This window comes from Orbicella franksi, chromosome 8 (assembly GCF_964199315.1).
Source record: "Orbicella franksi chromosome 8, jaOrbFran1.1, whole genome shotgun sequence".
Classification (NCBI taxonomy): Eukaryota; Metazoa; Cnidaria; class Anthozoa; order Scleractinia; family Merulinidae; genus Orbicella; species Orbicella franksi.
In genome coordinates, this window is record NC_138152.1 from 30519577 (window position 1) to 30538365 (window position 18789).

General features: G+C 39.2%; 1 protein-coding gene across 1 annotated transcript; it reads left to right on the forward strand.

Annotated features, from left to right (window-relative positions):
- Positions 1–2880: 2880 nt before the first annotated feature.
- Positions 2881–7769, forward strand: LOC145495175 (growth/differentiation factor 6-A-like). The gene is made up of 2 exons (XM_081474753.1): positions 2881–4031; positions 4189–7769. The coding sequence occupies exons 1-2, from the start codon at positions 3713–3715 to the stop codon at positions 5190–5192; spliced, it is 1323 nt and encodes a 440-aa protein (XP_081330879.1). The 5' UTR covers positions 2881–3712; the 3' UTR covers positions 5193–7769.
- Positions 7770–18789: the final 11020 nt, after the last annotated feature.

Sequence of the window (18789 nt, forward strand, 5' to 3'; positions counted from 1 at the left end):
AAAGACCTCAGTGACGGCTTATGCATGGATTTTGTACAAGAGACATCTTTTGAGAATACAGGAACTATTCTTTTTGATTCAAAGTCATCACACGGATTTTTCTAGATTTTTAATTATTTGCTAACCACAAAAGCACTATCGTGCGTGCAAGAAAAAAGAGTCAAATTACTATTACCTATACAATGTTGACCTGAATTTAGCTGGTTCAGACCTGTTAGCAACTCTGGGATCTAAGTATCCAGGCTCACAAACAACTCAACGCAAGTCTTTTCCTTCTCCATAACAAAATACGATCTGAATGGTTGTCTGGGGGCAAATTATTTTGCGGTCAGAAATTTCCACTGATGGTAGCGAGTTGAGACTGGATCACTGATGACAAAGTGTCTGACAAACCATGGGCATTTACGAGGTTTGATCTTCACGGAAAGCTCTAATCGCCAGCCGGGCTCAAGGAACAGATTACCTAATTGAAAACATAAGCGAGAATTATTTGTAAGTCTTCAATCGCCGAAAATACAAATATATATATGTTATATATGCGTCTTTGATAAGTATCTCGAAACCCCGTCCTTAATTAGTTACCGTGGATTTATAAGTCGTTTTCCGTTTTTCGTGGTTCTTTGGCGATAAATTGTTAACGGGAAATTAAAAAGGTTATTGGCAATTTTACACAAGCTAAGCACATGATATAGCACTTAATGAGTTTAAAAGACGCATTCGCAGCAATGATGTAACTTATTTAATAGAAGCCGACTGCAAGGGTTGCATCTTGTGCTCAACGAGACACTCTTAAATCTTATTAGTAAAATTAATAGATTTTTTACACTGATCAGCTATCGATGCATTCATAGCCTACAATGTTTAGTTCCATCTAATTAAAACATTTTAGACTGCATTTTGTATTATTCATATTTTAGTGTAGATATTTTAGTCTTCTCAGTTTTGCATTTTATATCAGTCTGTGTCCCCTTATTAGTATGGGTTTCTCCCAGGCTACATAGTTTGGCACGTTTTTATTTATTATTTATGGACGAAGGTAACTCACTAGGCTTTTAGTGTAAGCCTCCAACAGGAATTAACCAATTAACGAAGATGTTAAGCCCCGTTTATGGTATGACTGGTTGGTGGGCTTGATAAAATCCATGTTTGGCCAGACACATCGCCGTACACTGAAGAACCATTATTACCAGACACTTGAATTCAGTACAAATCTCGTTACTGATTTCACTTATCTTTGTCTTCGCCATTTCCAGGAGCCAATTCTAAACGTTTTTGAAATTCGTGCGTTTCATAACGTGGGATTATCGTTGTTTGTCATACTGCTGCCAAATAATTCATATTTCATTTATTTGTCATGTGTCTCGCAAGTTTCCCTGCGGAAGGCAATTTCACTGGCGCCATGTTGTTTCTCTAAACGGATTCTTTACATTTTTTATTTACCGAAATGCTTATTAACCATAGCTGGTAAACTCCCCATTGCCATGCTATTCTGTTTCAGGGTTTATCAACAGCATTAATAGACGCATACATGTATCTCTTCGGGCTTTCTGCGACGAATAAACGTTGATGTGCTGTCCAGAGAGAATCGAAGTGTGCCTAATTGTATTACAAGTTGATTAATTGCCCCGGGAACAAATTAATGTGTCTCTTAGATCTTCGTTTCCCACTTCCTGCCATTAATCACCAAGTTGATGAATCAGCTAAGTGCCACTGTGAAAACAAATTGAAATTTCGGCCGCAAAAAACTCCACACGAACAAAATTCAATTTGACTCAATGAACTCGCTCACTCTCCCTTAAAACACGTTAATTACATAATGTGCACAACAGCGGTAATTTTCTTATGTTTCGTTTTAAATTGCTGTATACTCCCTGTATACTCTGGTTTTTTCTTCCCGTGGGTTTGATCTTAACCTGTCAACGCAGTAATGTGGCCTGTTTACCAGTATTTTGCGAGCGTAATGGGTAGGTTATTTTACGGCAGACAGACAAAACATTTGCAAAACATACTTTGTTGTTTTGTTGTGCAACCTATAAAGTGCTTGCCGCTGTAACAACAAATGTTTGACTTATGGCTGTACAAGGTGGAATTGTTTACTGAAAACACCCATAAGCAAAAGTGTCAACAATAAAATATTCATCACGTCCCATGGAAATCAAGGAAATTTATCCACAAGTGGGGCTATGAGGGAAGTTTTAAAAGCATTTCGTTTGAACCCTAGGAAGCCATAACTCGAAAGCTGGTTGGAAGTGACTGCGGGTTTCGAAATGCTTTTAGTCCGACCCTGATTAATGAGCTGTGAATTAGTGTACCGTCTGGGTGGTAATCGTCAGTTTAATACTTGAAGAAGTGTTGAAAGGGTTGTGTAATTGTTTAAATTTGAGCTTCGGACCGTATGTCATGTTCTCACGCACTTTCAGGGCAGTAGCAAACCATACGCGCGGACAAACATAGTTATCGAGGTTGAAACCCTTGTCACTTTTGATCTACAATTTGTTACGCTAAAAAAACGTCAAACCATTCAGATAAATCATTGCCTGGTGGTATTGTTCAACTATCTGTCGATTTAACTTCGAGACAGTAGACACTCTTCAAGGCTAGCTGAAAGCCGCTTTTCAATTGTATTTAGATTGATTAGCTCGAGATGCACTCTTTTACCGGCGTTTATCCGACATCATCAGGTTGCGACTAGTTCCCAAGTACTGTTTACGAAGTGTGTAGCGGATTTCGCTTTCTAATCCGTGGAAAATTCTAAGTTTGTGCCCCAAATCACCTGAAATACTTCAGCGATAACTTATCTTGATAACACTGCCCTCTTTAGACGGAATTTTTCGCTGATAAGCGTCGAAGGCGTTTCACATGTGCTAAACATAAGAATGCAACCTTTAATCACATCAAACAGATGAATTGTCCTGGCGGCAAATAGAACGTTTTTTCTTTGTGTTTCGGTACCGCGATGAGCAAGATAGATGACTTAACAGGCCCTCAGCTGGAAAAAATGTCCTCTCCTGTCCTCGCAGGAAATACTTCTTTAGTATTTATAGATCTGCGCCCATGGATGGGTACTATTTCCGGATAAAATCTCGAAACATTTTTTCTCACCGCATTTGAAGACTATGTAAGCTATGTTGTTAGAGTTTGACGTCTTTCATCTGGCTTATGCGAAACAACTTCCTCGAAGGCTCTACACCTAATGGACTATGCAAACTTTATGTTCACCTCAAGAGGACAAATATTGGCCCGCTTTCATGTTAATGTCATTCTCTATTCTTGCATGTTGAATGGCCGCTCAAGAACGGTTTCGATTTGAGTAAATATCATTTCCCAGGAAACACAAAAGATTTGCAACCTATCAATGCCCGGCTGGCCCCTCCAAAGATCTGTTTATGACCCGCGCTTAACCAATCGGATGTCCCAGGTGTAATTTAATTTAGAAATATCATATTACAGGTGAGCCAATCCGAGACATTATAATCACACAGGTTTTTTGATAAAATCGCATCTTTAAACACAATCACATTTCAACCAATTAGTGGCTGTGAAATGTTCTTTGTCCCTGGGGCGTAGCTAGAGAGATCGCTAATTGCTACACAATAAATGATGTTCGATCATTTTACGGACTCGAGATGGCATAATCACAACCAAACAGTCAAGTCTGCAGTGTTCCGTGTTTAGTATCAAGTGCTCAGGAAGTCTGTGATTCTCGGCGAAGATGAAACCTGTATGCCTCTTGTACATTTCGCCGCTACTTCTTCTCGGCTTAGCTAACTCGTGCTGTGTTGAGTATTCGAGCGGTCTCAAGAGAAAGTGGGAACTATGGACACGTCCATTTTTACGAAAACGTGCCGTGGAAATCGCGCAAAAACGACTTCTCTCAATTCTGGGACTAGATAACTTTCCGACGCCTGGGCGACATGTTATTCCACACAAGTTCATGCTGGAGCTGTACAGGAACCTTTCGAGCGGGACTTACAGAGGAAATCTTAACCATAATATGGTGCCGAGTGCTGTAGTCGGTATAGTGGATCAAGGTCAGTGTGTGTTATTATCTGGAGGTTTTTGTAAGTGTTTGTCATTGTTTGTATTTGTTTTACGACTCGCCCAATCTCGTATCCCGTTTCTTGTTCCTCGTTCTCGAGCGAGCGATGTAAAATTGTGTCCAATTTCCTTTTCATCTTCTTCCTGCAGAACGCCGAGACAATTCAGTGAGCAGAAACAGTCAGCAAGTATTTTATTTTAATGTGAGTAACGTGCCTTCATCGCAAACTATCATCGACGCAGAGTTACGGGTGTTGAGACTATCCGTGGTCAAAGGTAAACCATTTATCAACTGGCACGGCACAACTTACAGAGCAAAGCTTTATGGCAAGCGTATGCTTGATGTACCAAATTTGTCTCCTTTTGAATCAACTTCAAACCTCGAGCTTCTCGATTCGATCGAGTTTGACATCGCCGATCGGTCATCGGAGAATTGGAACGTGTTCTCTGTCAAAAGAGCGACTGAAAAGTGGCAGAAAGCAAGAGCGAATTGTCACCAGCTTGAGTTACGCGTGGAATCTCTGTTGAGTGGAGAGAACGTCCCACCGGAAGAGATGGGCTTCGCTAAAGCCGGGCGCCTTCATAACAAGCACGCTCTTCTCGTCGTGTATACAAGCGATGGGAAACCCTCTGATCCCATCCGGAAACCAGTGTCATACGAAAACAAAGCCGATGGTAACGCAATATCACGGGGAAAAAACACTGAGCTAAAACAGAACAAAATCGACTCCGACTTGGAACACAGCAACCGGGTACGAAGAGACGCGAAATCGAAAACCGGGGGAAGTAGCTTGAAGAAGCGAAGCAGAGGAACTAAATCGAAGCGTCGACGCAAAAAAGATTCCTGTCGCAGAAAACCCTTATATGTCGACTTTAACCAGCTTGGCTGGTCAAACTGGGTGATAGCACCAAGAGGATATAACGCGTATTTTTGTCAAGGACTCTGCGAGTTTCCTATCGACAATCATTTAAAACCCACGAATCACGCCACGGTACAGACGATTCTGAACTCCGTGGCTCCTTCGCTTGCGCCTCAAGCGTGCTGCTCACCGAATAAATTCAGCGGTATTAGCATTTTGTATATGGACAGAAGCGACAATATCGTGTACAAGAAGTACGAAGATATGGTGGTTGAACGGTGTGGCTGTAAGTGAACGGATTTAACGGGGGTAATTGATTGTAGGAGAATCGACAATACCTCTGTTTCTGAACGCGATCTCAGGCAGTTCCTTCGCCTATAGGTGCTGACTAAACTCCGGCACTACACGCGCGCGAAGCTATCACTGGTTTTTATTGAGTCAACACCTGACCATGAGCTTAACGCAGAAACTGAGAGCCGTTGTCACCCGTCGGTGTTGTTTCATAGAGTTCTCGAGACTTTCACAGACTTTCAACACTCGAGAGTACATTGCCCGCGCGCATACATCTGCTCGGCGACGTCAAGTCAGAATTTATTCACGGGCCGGATTCAAATAAACCCCGCGCTGTGTTTACTCAATTTCTTGATCCTCGGAGATGATTTGGTTTGCATAATCGCATTAAAATTATCACTGATATTGTTTATGAACTCAGAACGTTTCTCGAAAATACCCTCAGCAGGGATGAATGTCAGTTTAAAAGAGGTTTTTGCACCCTCGGCCGACATCAGTGTCAGAGATTACTTCGGTATAACACAGCTGTGAGACGGCCGAAACGTATTTAGCTCCAGAGTTCAATTTGTATTCTCACTGTAATATAGTCATAGCGTATTATTCCACGGCAAGATTTTTAGCACCTTGTTATTTTTATCAGATGAACACACGCCTTCGTCTGTCAAAAAGTCACTATTAAGTATCAGTATTAGTGAAAAATATTTATACGTAATTCTCGTGCCCGGAGCTAGGTAACTATAAAGAGAGTCGGCTAGTCAACAGAGCAACAACGATACGGTTAGTTTATCCTTGATTAGCGAACAATCGATTTTTTAGTTATTATTACCGCGCTCGAATGTAAATAGTGAATAATTTATTTATTCTTGACTTGAAAGGGAACATAGAAAGCGCCCGATTTTATTGTTGTACTATTTTTATCTAGAGCCAACGAGGGCCAGTTAAAAGTGCAATAGAAATTGCGATCTAAAAATAAATTGGTGTTCACTTGATCGGCCTGTGGGCTTGATATGAGAGCATGGTGTGATCATCATTACTTCTGACGATTCCGGACAATTACTGAGTAATGAATGCATTCTGAAAGAAGCCGAGCCAATAATGGCCATAATTAGGTCGTTGATAATTTGACGAAAAAAAAAGAGTTTTCAACACAAGCTTTTCAATCCGCCTCACTCGGTGCTTGGGAATTGAACCCGCGCGCTTGGAAAATTCACGCCGCATAGCTTAAGAATAAATTACTGGAGTGTGTCGCGGTTATTTCATTGCCGTATTCGGCCGGAAAAGAATATGTAATGGTAGATAAAGAAATGAAAGATATCCTACACTCGATTTTCTCCTATTTTACAGATAACAAGACCTCAAAGGTTATCGTTTGTCCCACGGAAAATGCGAGTCCCTTATCTTGAGATAAGCTTCAACATGTAGAATGGAATTTTTGGGGGTGTATGATAAAACTTGCTTAGAGACCTTAAAAAAGAAATTCACCTACGCTATGAAACTGCTGTTTTACCCCAGCATTGAAAGAATTCACTTAAGAGCTTTGAAGTAATCATTTAATCAATTCTGCCCAGAGCGGTAATTATTATTTTGGCTTAAAACTTGTTGAATTAAAAAGCTTTTCCAAAACAAAAGGAAACATATTTTCTCTCGAACGCAAACAATTAACGAAAGCAAAGAGATAGTCTATCTTCCTGGAGCCGTCAACACTCTTGAAATATTTCGTGTTTTTTGGTGAAATTAAAAGTTCATTCCAGCAAGCGAAGATTGCATAATACAAGAAATATTACAGAAATTTTACACACAGAAAGCCCTCGCGACTCCTTACGTCCAAATAAGGGGTCTTAATTGCACATTTAACTGCGCTTTTTCAAGTTGACGAAATCCCTTTGCCAAAATATTCTTGATTACTTGAACACGACCTCGTAACTGCATGAGGTCTAAAAGTTAAGTACTTACTGCAGCGTCATGCAAACACGCTACAGTCAAAAAACACCATTACAGTTTGCCTGTGACCAGCGATAACACCACGAACAGAGAACGCAACAGAACTCGGAGAAATTTTTGGCAGACCGCGCTGAAAATTGCCGATTTCTGGAGCAGATTGTTTGTGTTCTACGCGAAGATTTGTTAAAGTGGACAGTGCGTTCTTTCCAGGGGGCATTGTAAACTTGGCTCTTAGCGTTAAGTAGTTACCCAAGGACGTAGGGAGTGACCTTAAGGGTTTAACCTTTTCAAGCAACGAGACGCTAAATGCGAAAACCTTCGCTCGCTGTCAACAACAGTCGGTAAAGTTTTCACAGATAATATTGACTTTCATTTGCCACTCAATCCTTGTTTACAGCTGAGTAGAGGCACGTTCCTCAAACACAGGACAATTCTATTCCAAGGAAATGGTGATGTTCGCAGAGCAGCTTTAAGGTTCGAGACTTACCAACTAAACACGGCTACGCTGTTTCATTAATTGTCAAAATCTCATTTGCTCACGTTTCTGTATCGTAGATGTTGAAGGATTGCCTTGAAGTTGTCAGCGAGGTCTAGTTATTAAAATTGTATACCTTATCCCTCTTGGCTGGTACCCCCCTGCACGAGTGATTGACACCTTATAGGTCAGGTCGTGTTGTTGACTGAACGAGATTCCATCGACTGCTACGAGCGCTGAATTTGGTGACTTCAGCAAATAAGTGCTTCATTAATTAGCGTAAAGAAAATGAAACATTTGTTATTGATCTCGCTTCCGAGTGTCAACGGAGAGACAAAAACTACTTCAGAAATTGAGAAACTCCATGTAGAAGTCGAAGAAACTCGGCAAATAGAAAACTGTGAAAAACATGCGAAAAATGTTATGAATTTTTTGCATGAATGTTCCTTTATCCTCATTAATCTGGAGAGAATAAAACTCGTGTACAAAGAGAACATATTTTTGAGCTTCTCAGTAGATCTGTCGAGTCGAAAACCATTATTTTTCTTGTATAGCTGTGAAAATTGTAGTTAAACTTAAAACTGAGTATAATCTGTGCATCAATTCTTCTGCTCTTACAGTAAGATATTGATTGGTTGAGTCAGTAGTACTCCTGTCGCATGCAGAGTTCTAATTGTGTTACACCTTGACGAAGGTGGCCAATTTTCAGTAGCGTTAAGTTAACTGCACTGAGTTTGTACCATTAAAGGAGCTAAGTCACAGAAATTTAAGTTGTTTTGGCCACATACAAAAATCAGCTTTAAATTGAAGGAAACCTGAAAATAATAGTTTACTTTTATCCTAAAGGACCAAGGATGGTTAAGGATGGAGAAGATTAACACAGATTACAAACGACGAACTTTTAAAAAAAATTAGGCTAAACTTTTCAAGATACGCAAGCCGTGACCGACTTAGTTCCTTTAAATTTGTCACTTGATTTCCAAGAACTTTAGGAAAGTATATCCTTTAACTTTTAAAACTGTGATTGAGGTTTGTTTGATCCTTCCCAAATGAAAGCTGTCGAGCAGTGCTTACTTATTTACTTATTTAATTACTTACTTACTTACTTATCTAGTACTCTTTATTATGCTGTACAAGGTGGTTCTAACTTTTAAATCTGTGGATGAAACTTTGAAATGAAAGCTATTGAGCAGTACTTTCATGTGGTACTGTTTATTATTCTGTACAAGGTAATTCTTATTTTTAAGTCTGTGGATGAAACCCTAGTGTGTGACCATTCAAATGAAAGCTATTGAGCAGTGCTTTCATGTGGTACTGTTTATTATGCTGTACAAGGTGGTTCTAGCTTTTAAGTCTGTGCATGAAACCCTAGTGCGTGACCATTCAAATGAAAGCCACTGAGACATACAGTGCTGTTTTTTCATACTTGCTGTGAAAAGTGAATTCCACTTTGAACTGTGTTCAGTGATTATGGCATAATTAGAGTTACAACCTTCACAGTTATCAGTCCCATTGATGTATCATGTGTTTATTTTATAGCAACGCAACAAAGCCGTCGCTTACGAGTAGAGCTGTCAGTTGACTTTCTATTTTCTTTTCAATGCATAACAACCTGAAGCTGACTGACTAGTTGATTGGGGTGTTCTCCATAAGAAAAAGTGATTGATGTCTGTTTATGTGTCTCAAGTCGTTGCTAGGAGACTGGTTTTCATTTCTACCCTATCTGGTCAACAAACTTCTGTTATGAAGCTTAAGTTTGTAATAAACCATTTTTTAGCGTTGCTCAAGAAATGTTTTACCCCTGAGAGGTACCTTTGTGAACTCTTTTAATAATGGGTGATGCATGCCAGCTAATAAGTAACAGTCAAATGCATGTGTAAGGGTGGAACAACTTGAATGGGACCTAAGACATGATTTTCTAGGTCATAAATAATAAAAAGCGTTATCAGGTCCCCAGGATGTCAAAAATAGCAAACTAACTGAACCAAGAATTATTGTCTTCATGCGAAACCAAACTTCTAAGACCTAATGTTGAAAGAAACTTTGGCATTCAGTACATCGCAATTACTTTCAACACCTTAAGGAAAAAACTCATTTGCGAAATTCTTATAGTTCAACAGGAAAAAACTTGATTATTGCATATATCTCACTGACGGAAAAAATTGCGGAAAGCGTTGAGCGATTCTGTCTGGTTAACTGTTGCTCATTTTTCCTTCTGAGAAAAAAAAAGTTTTTTTCTTATTTATTGTACGAATAAGATGGAATCAAAAACTTGACAAATGACATTTGTTTTGGGTTCCATCGTCTTGTTTTATCAGTAGCGAACTATACATTTACAGTTCATCAATGAACGAATGGAAATGAAATTGAGCCTTTTTGGATTCTTGAGTTTCTATTTTTACATATCTTCTTTGATAAGTGTTGGCCAGTATTTCAATAGGTTACGTTCTAATGGCCGGCGCGGCATTCCACTCATTAAAGAAGCTAACCCTTATACCAGGGTCTGTCTCGATTGGAGTAGATTGACTTTTAAATGATAGACGGGAATTGGTCAAACTTTTTAATGTTTGTGGTGAAATGACGCAGTTTTAAACAGAAAGCTGAATTCTGAGATCTGCAAAATTACTAATAGTTGAATAATAGGCTGAAATTTTACCTGAAAGCTGAGAAATCGTCTAAAATTTAACTGTTAAATGGCGTGCCTGCACCACGTTCCAGACTCTCTTATGTCCATATGATTTCAAGCTAGGATTGAAGTACTTAATTAAATTACAGTCAGTAGGTTGTTATGAATGAGAACACTTTAAATTTCTGTCAACAGATCTCATATGTGAGTTTTTTTAGAAAACAGACCTGAAATATAATGTGCTTTTGACGAGACCTTTTATGAACAAAAAATATTTTGTCTCTTTGTAATGAACAGGTATTTTTCTCTGTACTCGGAGGGGGATAATTACGTTTTCATGTTGAAAGATTTGATTTAGGAACGGTATACAGTATCGAGTGTAATCGTTCAAAATTTTCGGCGAAACAAAAACCAACATGTGTGACCAGCGACTGACTTCTCCTCATTATATCGATATAACGTCAAGTAAACAGGTGATGAGAATAATGATAACGATCATCAGTGTATTGCTGTCTTGATGTACTACTGAATTCTCAAACCAAATGTTTAGCGATCGGGAAGGACAATTAATATATCAATCAAAGCCACTGAGAGATGACCTGGACGTTATTGGGGCCCGGTAAGATATGAGTGGTGGAGTGGAGAGGGGGGAGGGGAGAGGGGTGAGGGGGGAGAGGAGAGGGGGGGAGGGGCAACTACGGCAAATACTATCCGTTCTTTGTATCTGTTGAATTATCAACGATACATACTTTTCGATGATTTTTTATTTCAGAATCAATTGTTGGTAACTGACGGTTTTCGTCAGTAGCTGACGATTTTCGTCACCTGTCTTTCAAATCATTGAGCGCCAGGATTACCTCGTGGAATGCCACTAACATAAGATGAAATTGATATATGACATCCTTAATACTCGGCAAGGGAACCTTCCCCTCGAGTGTTTACCAGGAAGTGATGAAAAGATCCTTGATTTACACATAGTTTGGCAGAAATGCAAAGTCATAAAAACCCCTAAAATATAAATAGCGACAAGTATGGAATGTTTTCACGACAGCGCTGAGCGTTTACACGTTTTTGTTTATGGCACCCGTCCCATATATCTGTCAAGTAGTGACGTGCGTGCTTTTAAATGGGTTTACAAGACATCCAAGTGGAAACGGGAAGGACATTGTCGGCAAATCTTTACATAACTCTTAGTTCAGAAGCGCAGTTCTCTATACTGATCGCAATACATTTAAATCAATAATAGTTCTGAGAATCCCCTAGCACATCAAGACAACCAGCCTTTAACAGTTGATGATTTTCTTTCTTCTCTTTATCTAACTGTTCAGCAATGTACAGCTCATGCAGGGGGAATTAAAAGTTATCGCCAAACCATGACATCATCCTTTCCGTTCAAAATACGTGATCTATCATTTAATACTTTTAATTTTATTCCTAACCAGGCTGGAAAGAGAAGAAATGGAGGATTAAAAAATATCGGCTCTTACCAAGTTCGAAAGTGATTGTCTTCAGTAATAAAACCATAAATGCATGTACTCGTGACCAGCACTGAAATTTGTCTGGAAAGTTACAAAAGATTATATAAGCTTTTTACTCCGGACTGGCATTGACTAATCAGTTTACTATCATCATTATCTTCAAGTATTTACGATCAAAATTCCTACGTTATGGTCAACCTGGATTTGTGTCATCAGAATCTCCCCCACTAAGTTTTAAGATGTCGTTGAGGAAAAAGCTCTTGGTTTGCTGCACGAAAATCGGGAATTCAATGAGTTATTTGTCAATTTTAATGACTATGACCTTTTTCCTCTTCCTTTCATTTCCTTTCCTCTAAAACGGCCTTGACTTAAACTCTCTTTGTTAAAAAAACTTCACAAAAGCTTACGATCTTCCTCAAATATGCTCGAATGCAGACTGGTCAGCGTGGGAGGAAAGAGTGGCGCGCGAGGCCAACACACGCCTCTCACGGCACAATGATAGCATGCGTTTACATTTTTTAGTTTCTTTTCGATGTGAAAACTGAGAAAAATTTATGATCACATTTCGATAACTCAAAGTTCAAGACAATCAGAAACTAATGACACCAGTGTGAATTGGAGAGAAAGGATTACGGAGTTTTGAAAGACAGTTAAAACTGAAGGGGCCCTGTGATATGAAGCGTGGCACCTCGCGCTTGTAAACACAGACAAATTGCTGCATATGAACTCTTGGACACCTCTCACGCTATTTTTGTTAACATCTGTTCACTTTTTATGGGAGATGGTTTCATCAGATGTGCTTCTTTTCAAGTCTGTAGTTAATCCTGGTTTCATCAAATGTGCCTCTTTTCAAGTCTGTTGTTAAACCAGTTGTTTTGACAGCCAAGCTCTCCAGCTTTGTTTTCGTAGCATGAAGGGACAGCTAGGAATAATCAGCTAACGCCCACCCTCCTCGACGGGTTGTTAGTTCATCCCCCGTCCTAGTATATTTTGTCTAGATAAGGTTGCCCAGATATTCTACATTGCTACTTCCCGATTATTCTCCTCAATGGCCAATGAACAGTATAAATAATCTTTCCTAAGAACCCAACAGCACGTAACCAGGTCTTGAACTTTGGACTCGGATTTCATCACTGACTCGTGTGACTTAATCTGTCTTTAATTGTGTTTAGTTGGTATAGTTATGATTATTATGCACAGATTGTTTTCTCTCAGGATCAGCTCAGATTAATGAAAACTCCTTTTCGAGTGTATTTCACCCTTGAGCTGAATGACTATCCTCTGTACCCTGGGTTTAAGGTTTAATATAAGATTTCCTTCCCTATTATACCACCTTCCGGGAGATCTAAAATAACATGAACTAAGAGAAGTAGAGAAGTTTCTTCTCTTGTTAGGAGCTACAATAATGAGGGTATTCAGTCTGCCAATCTTGTGTTGAGATCTGATAAATCAAGATCTTTCTAAATCCTCCCCCTCCACCCTACCCAAGAAAACAAAACTTCTTTCATTTAGCTTATGATTAGCGTGCTGGGGTCCTAATCAAATATTTGACATTACATACATACGTTTATTGCAACTCCCAATCTTAGATTTTCCGTCACACGGTTTAACTACAATATTAATATATAAGCAAGTAAAAACCGACGATATAATGTCCCGACGTTGCGGCGGCCTCGGGACGCCATTATCAAGGAATGAATAAATGAGAGTGAATTCAAAAGAGTAAGATCTGTAGGTCTGCAGATCTGTAGATTTACTTAAATGAAGTCTTTGTCTAACACATCTTCATCAATGCAAATCTACAGGTCTTAACTCTTTTGAACTCTCTCTCATTCAATCTTATATTCTGTTGTCTATCGGCTAGTTCAATGAATTGAGAGAAAATCTATCGGTGTCAACCGAGGCCTTTGGTTGAAAACCACCTGGGTCTAATTAATAACCGGTTGATGATACTTGTTCGGTTAGAGAGATCTCCATGCCAATGTACCCTATTCATCAACGGCTGCCAATTAAAAATTCTTTTCTAAGTATTAAAATTAGCCCAACTAACTTCGTTTTTGAGTTGATAATTCAAGAGAATTTTTCTCTTAAACGAGGTTAGTTGGGCTAATTTAAATGCATACAAAAGAATTTGAAATTGGCAGCCATTTATGAATAGGTTCTATATCTAATCTCTTAACAGAATCTTTCATACATGGTGTTAAACAACAATAGCTCTTTTCACGGTAACTTTTCTCATTTGCATGACAATATAATCCAACAAGGCCTCGTTCAAACTACGCCGGAGGATTTTGAAAACGGAGGTTTTATTTCGTGAAAACACATCAGATGTGTTCTGTCCACATTACGCCGGAGAAATTTGAAAGCGCAACAATCACCGGTTATTTTGAATTGGTGTTTGAGGAAACCTCGATCAGGGAAATCATATCATTAGAGTAACGTCATCCTTTTCGAAAAGTAGGCAACGTCGGTATGACACGAATGGCAGGAAACTTCATCAAATCATTATTTATTATCCCCCAGGAAATCTGTTAATCATACGAGGACTGCATGAAACTAAATTTATTGACCTAGTTTTTATTATATGATCACAGCACGGAAAGGGTTGAAATTCTTGTCTGAGGAACAGAATGTTTCTTCACGTGTTCTGCATTGAAGTAAATTTAATTAGAGTATTTTATCTGTTTTGTCAAGTGGATGAAAACTTCCGGTATTTTATCGTCAATTGTCACGCCCCTCGATAACTTATCTAACTGTCGCGTGCCGTAACATAAAAATATTTTTTTGGGAAGCACTCCAAACCTGAGGTCACATGAGACTTGTGAAGCGTTAAATGAAAGACACTGCAGGAAATTGGAATTTTTCAACTTCTCGGCGCCACATTCTAAATATTATTTCCTCTTACTTATCACAAAGACAACAAGATAAGATAAGATAACTTATTTAACCTGGTATATTCGCGAGGTGATTTATGACATAATAAATGAATGTACATGGTTTTTAAATGCCATGAATTGTTGTAAGGGAATCAGGCGCTAAATAATTTCCATAAAATAGAATTTACCGCACCATCTTTCGTATAGATGTTAAGGTCATTCCACTGAAATAGAACCTGTACTGAGATTTTTGTGAAACTTTGCCTATTGATTGTTTCATTGTAGCAACTTAAATTTTGAAATAAAAATGAGGGGTCCCCATGTTCGTTTAATTAGGAGCAACAGCACCTTGCTTATACCCAATAAATTCTTATAATAGCACCATAATTGTGGTCACGATTGCTTGCTAAATTCAAGTTTCCGACGATTGTTTTTTGTTCTACACTGAGAATTGGTCCATGTTTATTTTACACAGAGAAATTTATCACTCAATTCAAAACAAGAGAAAAGAATGATAAGTCACCATACTCGTTTGCGAGAAAATGACGATTTCCCTCTATAACGAGGTCCAGCTGTAAAGAGAAAGCCGCCATTTTTAATGCGCGCGCGCTAATCACGCATGAAATTATGCGCAGTAGGGATGTGCAATGCAATACGGGGAATGACCTTAAGTACATTCCAACAGTCAGGGTGTGAACTAAGCTTGCGCTGTTACAACTGGGGGAGCCTCCCATATAACAGGGACGGGGTGCTCGTCATACCTTTTAGGGGTTAAAAAACCAGTTTGGGTACTTCTTAGCTCCAAAGGTCCACAGTGGGAGCTTTTGAAGTTCCTTTTAGGGTATTGAGCCGAAAAAATACGACAGGAGATAACGTGTTGTTTTTAGAATTGGTACCTACCTCTTAGGGATGAAAACATTTAAAGGAACACAGTCAGTTTTGGGACCGCGGTGACCTGGACACTAGTTTTCTCACTTTGAAAAACGTTCACCTCAACCTGAAATCAAAGTACATCTAGAAATCTGCTTCAATTTTTGCAGTGTTTTGCGTGATTTTCAATCGTTTACTGAAAAACCTGTTTTTACGTGTAGTTTTGTTCATCCTATGATATTATTTTTTATCATATTTGGTTAAAAACAGTATGGATCACATCTCTGTGATATGCAAGTTAGCTATGAAATGATATCTAATGCGCATGTGCGCCAGCTAACTGTGTCTCTTTAAAGCCACTTCACGCCGCCTCCTTTCGATGCGGGAGTCACGCCGGGCTGTTAAACCCAACATTACCACATTAAAAAGTCCGCGAAGACTGACTTGTGATTTAAACTATTGAATAATCACAATTGAACGTGAAAACGTAAATGAAATTTTAATTTTGGTTTGAATTTCTCAAAATTTCCAGTGGCGATTGGAACTGCATTCTCCCGAATTTTCGTCAAAGAGGCCACCCGAATGATTTTCTATTCCTGGAATTTTCGGTGGAATACAAAGCGCCCTGGAGCACAATAGCCGTAAAATATGAACAAAGACAGGGGCACCAAAGCATTTTCAGAAATCTCTTAGAGCACATATTGTATTGTTTGAAAATGTTTTATACGTTTTCCTTCAAACCCGCACACGCACTTTTGTCTCACTTTTATACCTCAGCATTTGCACTCTTGGCGTGATAAGCTGCCTTTCCTAGGAAGAACCTAGATTTTAATGAAGAACGGCCAGGATAAACCCGCCCTGTTGCCTTTGTTAACTCACTTTCCTTTGCTTGATATGCAGAAAACAGATTTCAGCATAATGCTTTGAAGAATGCCGCCCACTCCTAGAAAATTGTATCATTTGGGTGTAGCAATTCAAATTGCATCCACAAAGGACGGACAGATCCTTTTTTTATTGATCCAAAGGATATGATCTTGAAGTTCAGAACATGTCCTTGCTCACTGAGAAATATCACTTACTGCAACGAAGCACGCTTATTATGGAAATCGACATCACGTATACACAGAAACTTCTTTGTATTTTGCCTTCACTACACAACCGAACACACTCTAAGGTTGAGGCATGGGCGCGTTTGTCAGCCAGGCCCAAGATATGTTTTATTTGCGACAATAAGCTTACAACAAAGCGGATAAGAGATACATCAAGTAACGTCCTACATGCACCAAAGCCGGACACGTAAACCCCAAAAACCTCTTGTCAGGAAAAATAGGGACCGTGTACCCCCGACCAAATGCAGTGGTGCCACCTTTGGGGTTTTAAGGTTGATCTATAAACAACAGAATGAAAAAACAAATCATGACGCTAATTACACAATGAAATAAACCTTATGGGAAAGTGCTAGTGGCAAGGCTGACCGTAGAATGTCACAAGTTTCTCAACCGTCTCTTTTTACAAACGTACTACCCATGAGCCTTTGCGTACTACTCTCCTACCCAGTTCTCCGTGTCGGCAAAATATTAGTTTATGTCAATACCGATTATCACAAATTACATTATCCCGCAGTGTCTTTCTTTTAAAATGGATTCATTCTTTCGGGATCATTTAAGTTGTTTTTTGATATTAATAAACTGCCTGTGCAAAGCCAATTTCTGTTGGACAGTAGTCTTCATTAGAAATATTGAATACCCCATTCATATTTATCTTTATAAACGAAACCGGAATCATTATAAACCAGCGCTTGGTGCTTTTGTTAACCATTTTGCTTTGTTTGGGAAGCATTTTCTCCCATAGGAAAGTCGCCCACTGATTGGTTAATTAAACAATATAATCTTGAAAAACAGCTGAAAATTTATACGTTTGAGTTTAGTGTTAGCTCTGAACAAGACAACGAAAACAGTTTACGAAAGCCAAGCTAAGCGCGGAATTTAAGCACATCACATCTTGTGATACAACAACTAAGGTAAGGCTCACACGTATTTTCTGTTTGCGATTATATAACTAATTATAGCTATAACTATAACGTTTGTTAGTGTGCATAATTCAACTGAAAACAACATGTCGGTCACCCTTCAAGAAATACCTCAAGATTCCAACAAAGACTGAAATCTGTGCCTGGTCAACTCGCTGCTCTTTAGGGCCAGTAATGTCTTTCGACCTCACAAATGAATAGCTAAATAATGTCACCTTTGAAGTCGGCACACACTGCATTTTGCAAAATGGGAATGTATTCCCAAAAGCTTAACCCTATTTAAGACTAAAATGACCAAATTCGATACCCTACTTATGACCAAAACGCTGCTAAAACACCATACCCTTTGGTGCCGCGCATACCTACATACCCCATGCCACGAGCGCGCTTTGGATATGAGATAGTAGATGACCAACGAAGCGCATAGCGCCGAGCTCGCTATAACCAGCTCATATCCAACAAGCGCGAGTGGAATAAGCGTTTTGTTAAAAACGCCCCCAAAATATAGCAAACAAAACTAAATAGAAAATAAAAACGCCCCAAAAAATCACGCGTACGCTTATCATATTCGTGCAGCATGGTATAATGACTCATAACCCACGATGGCTAAGCCAATGAAAACTCTCGAATTGCATTATCCCATGATCCAGTCTTAATAATTATACATGTCTTACCTGTTTCATTTACAGGCGACGATTTCCATTGCCCAGTTTGTCGGGGCCGAGGAGATGACCCCAAAGCTGATTGTGACAAGAAGATCGAGTTTGAAAGCTGTAACCGAGCGAATGCAATATGTAAGTCCACCTTCTCTATACCTATGGAACATTTGTTCGTCAATGCTGTGATACCGACACTCACAAAACGTCGGTAGGATAGTGGAAAAAAATGGACAACTGCAAAAAAGAGATTTGCACGGAGTCGAAGTGCAAAGCTGAATTTCTTTTAGGTACACAAATACTATTATTAAGTTTCATGCAATGCAATCCAGCCGTGCATTTATAGATATAAAAAAAGAATTATTGCACGCTCAGATCCAAGAGCGGATATACACAGCAGCTATATTCTCAAGGTTTAATACATTCTTTTATACCTTGCCATACAGAAAATACAGCCAATCAGAATACAGGAAAGCCGTTGTGTATTCGACAGCTTCCCATCATGCGTCGCGCGTATGTCGCATTGATTCAGTGTTGGTCACTGCATTCTCTATGGCATGGTATAAAATAGTTATGCAAGTTATGTTATGGGCGAGTGTGAATATCAAGAAAATACAAGTGACAAGTGGAATATTTCATGGTATACCAC

Coding starts and splice junctions, on each gene's coding strand:
- LOC145495175 (XM_081474753.1), top strand. CDS start 3,713: ATGAAACCTGTATGCCTCTTGTACATTTCGCCGCTACTTCTTCTCGGC. Junction 4,032..4,188: donor AGTCGGTATAGTGGATCAAG/GTCAGTGTGTGT, acceptor TTCTTCCTGCAG/AACGCCGAGACAATTCAGTG.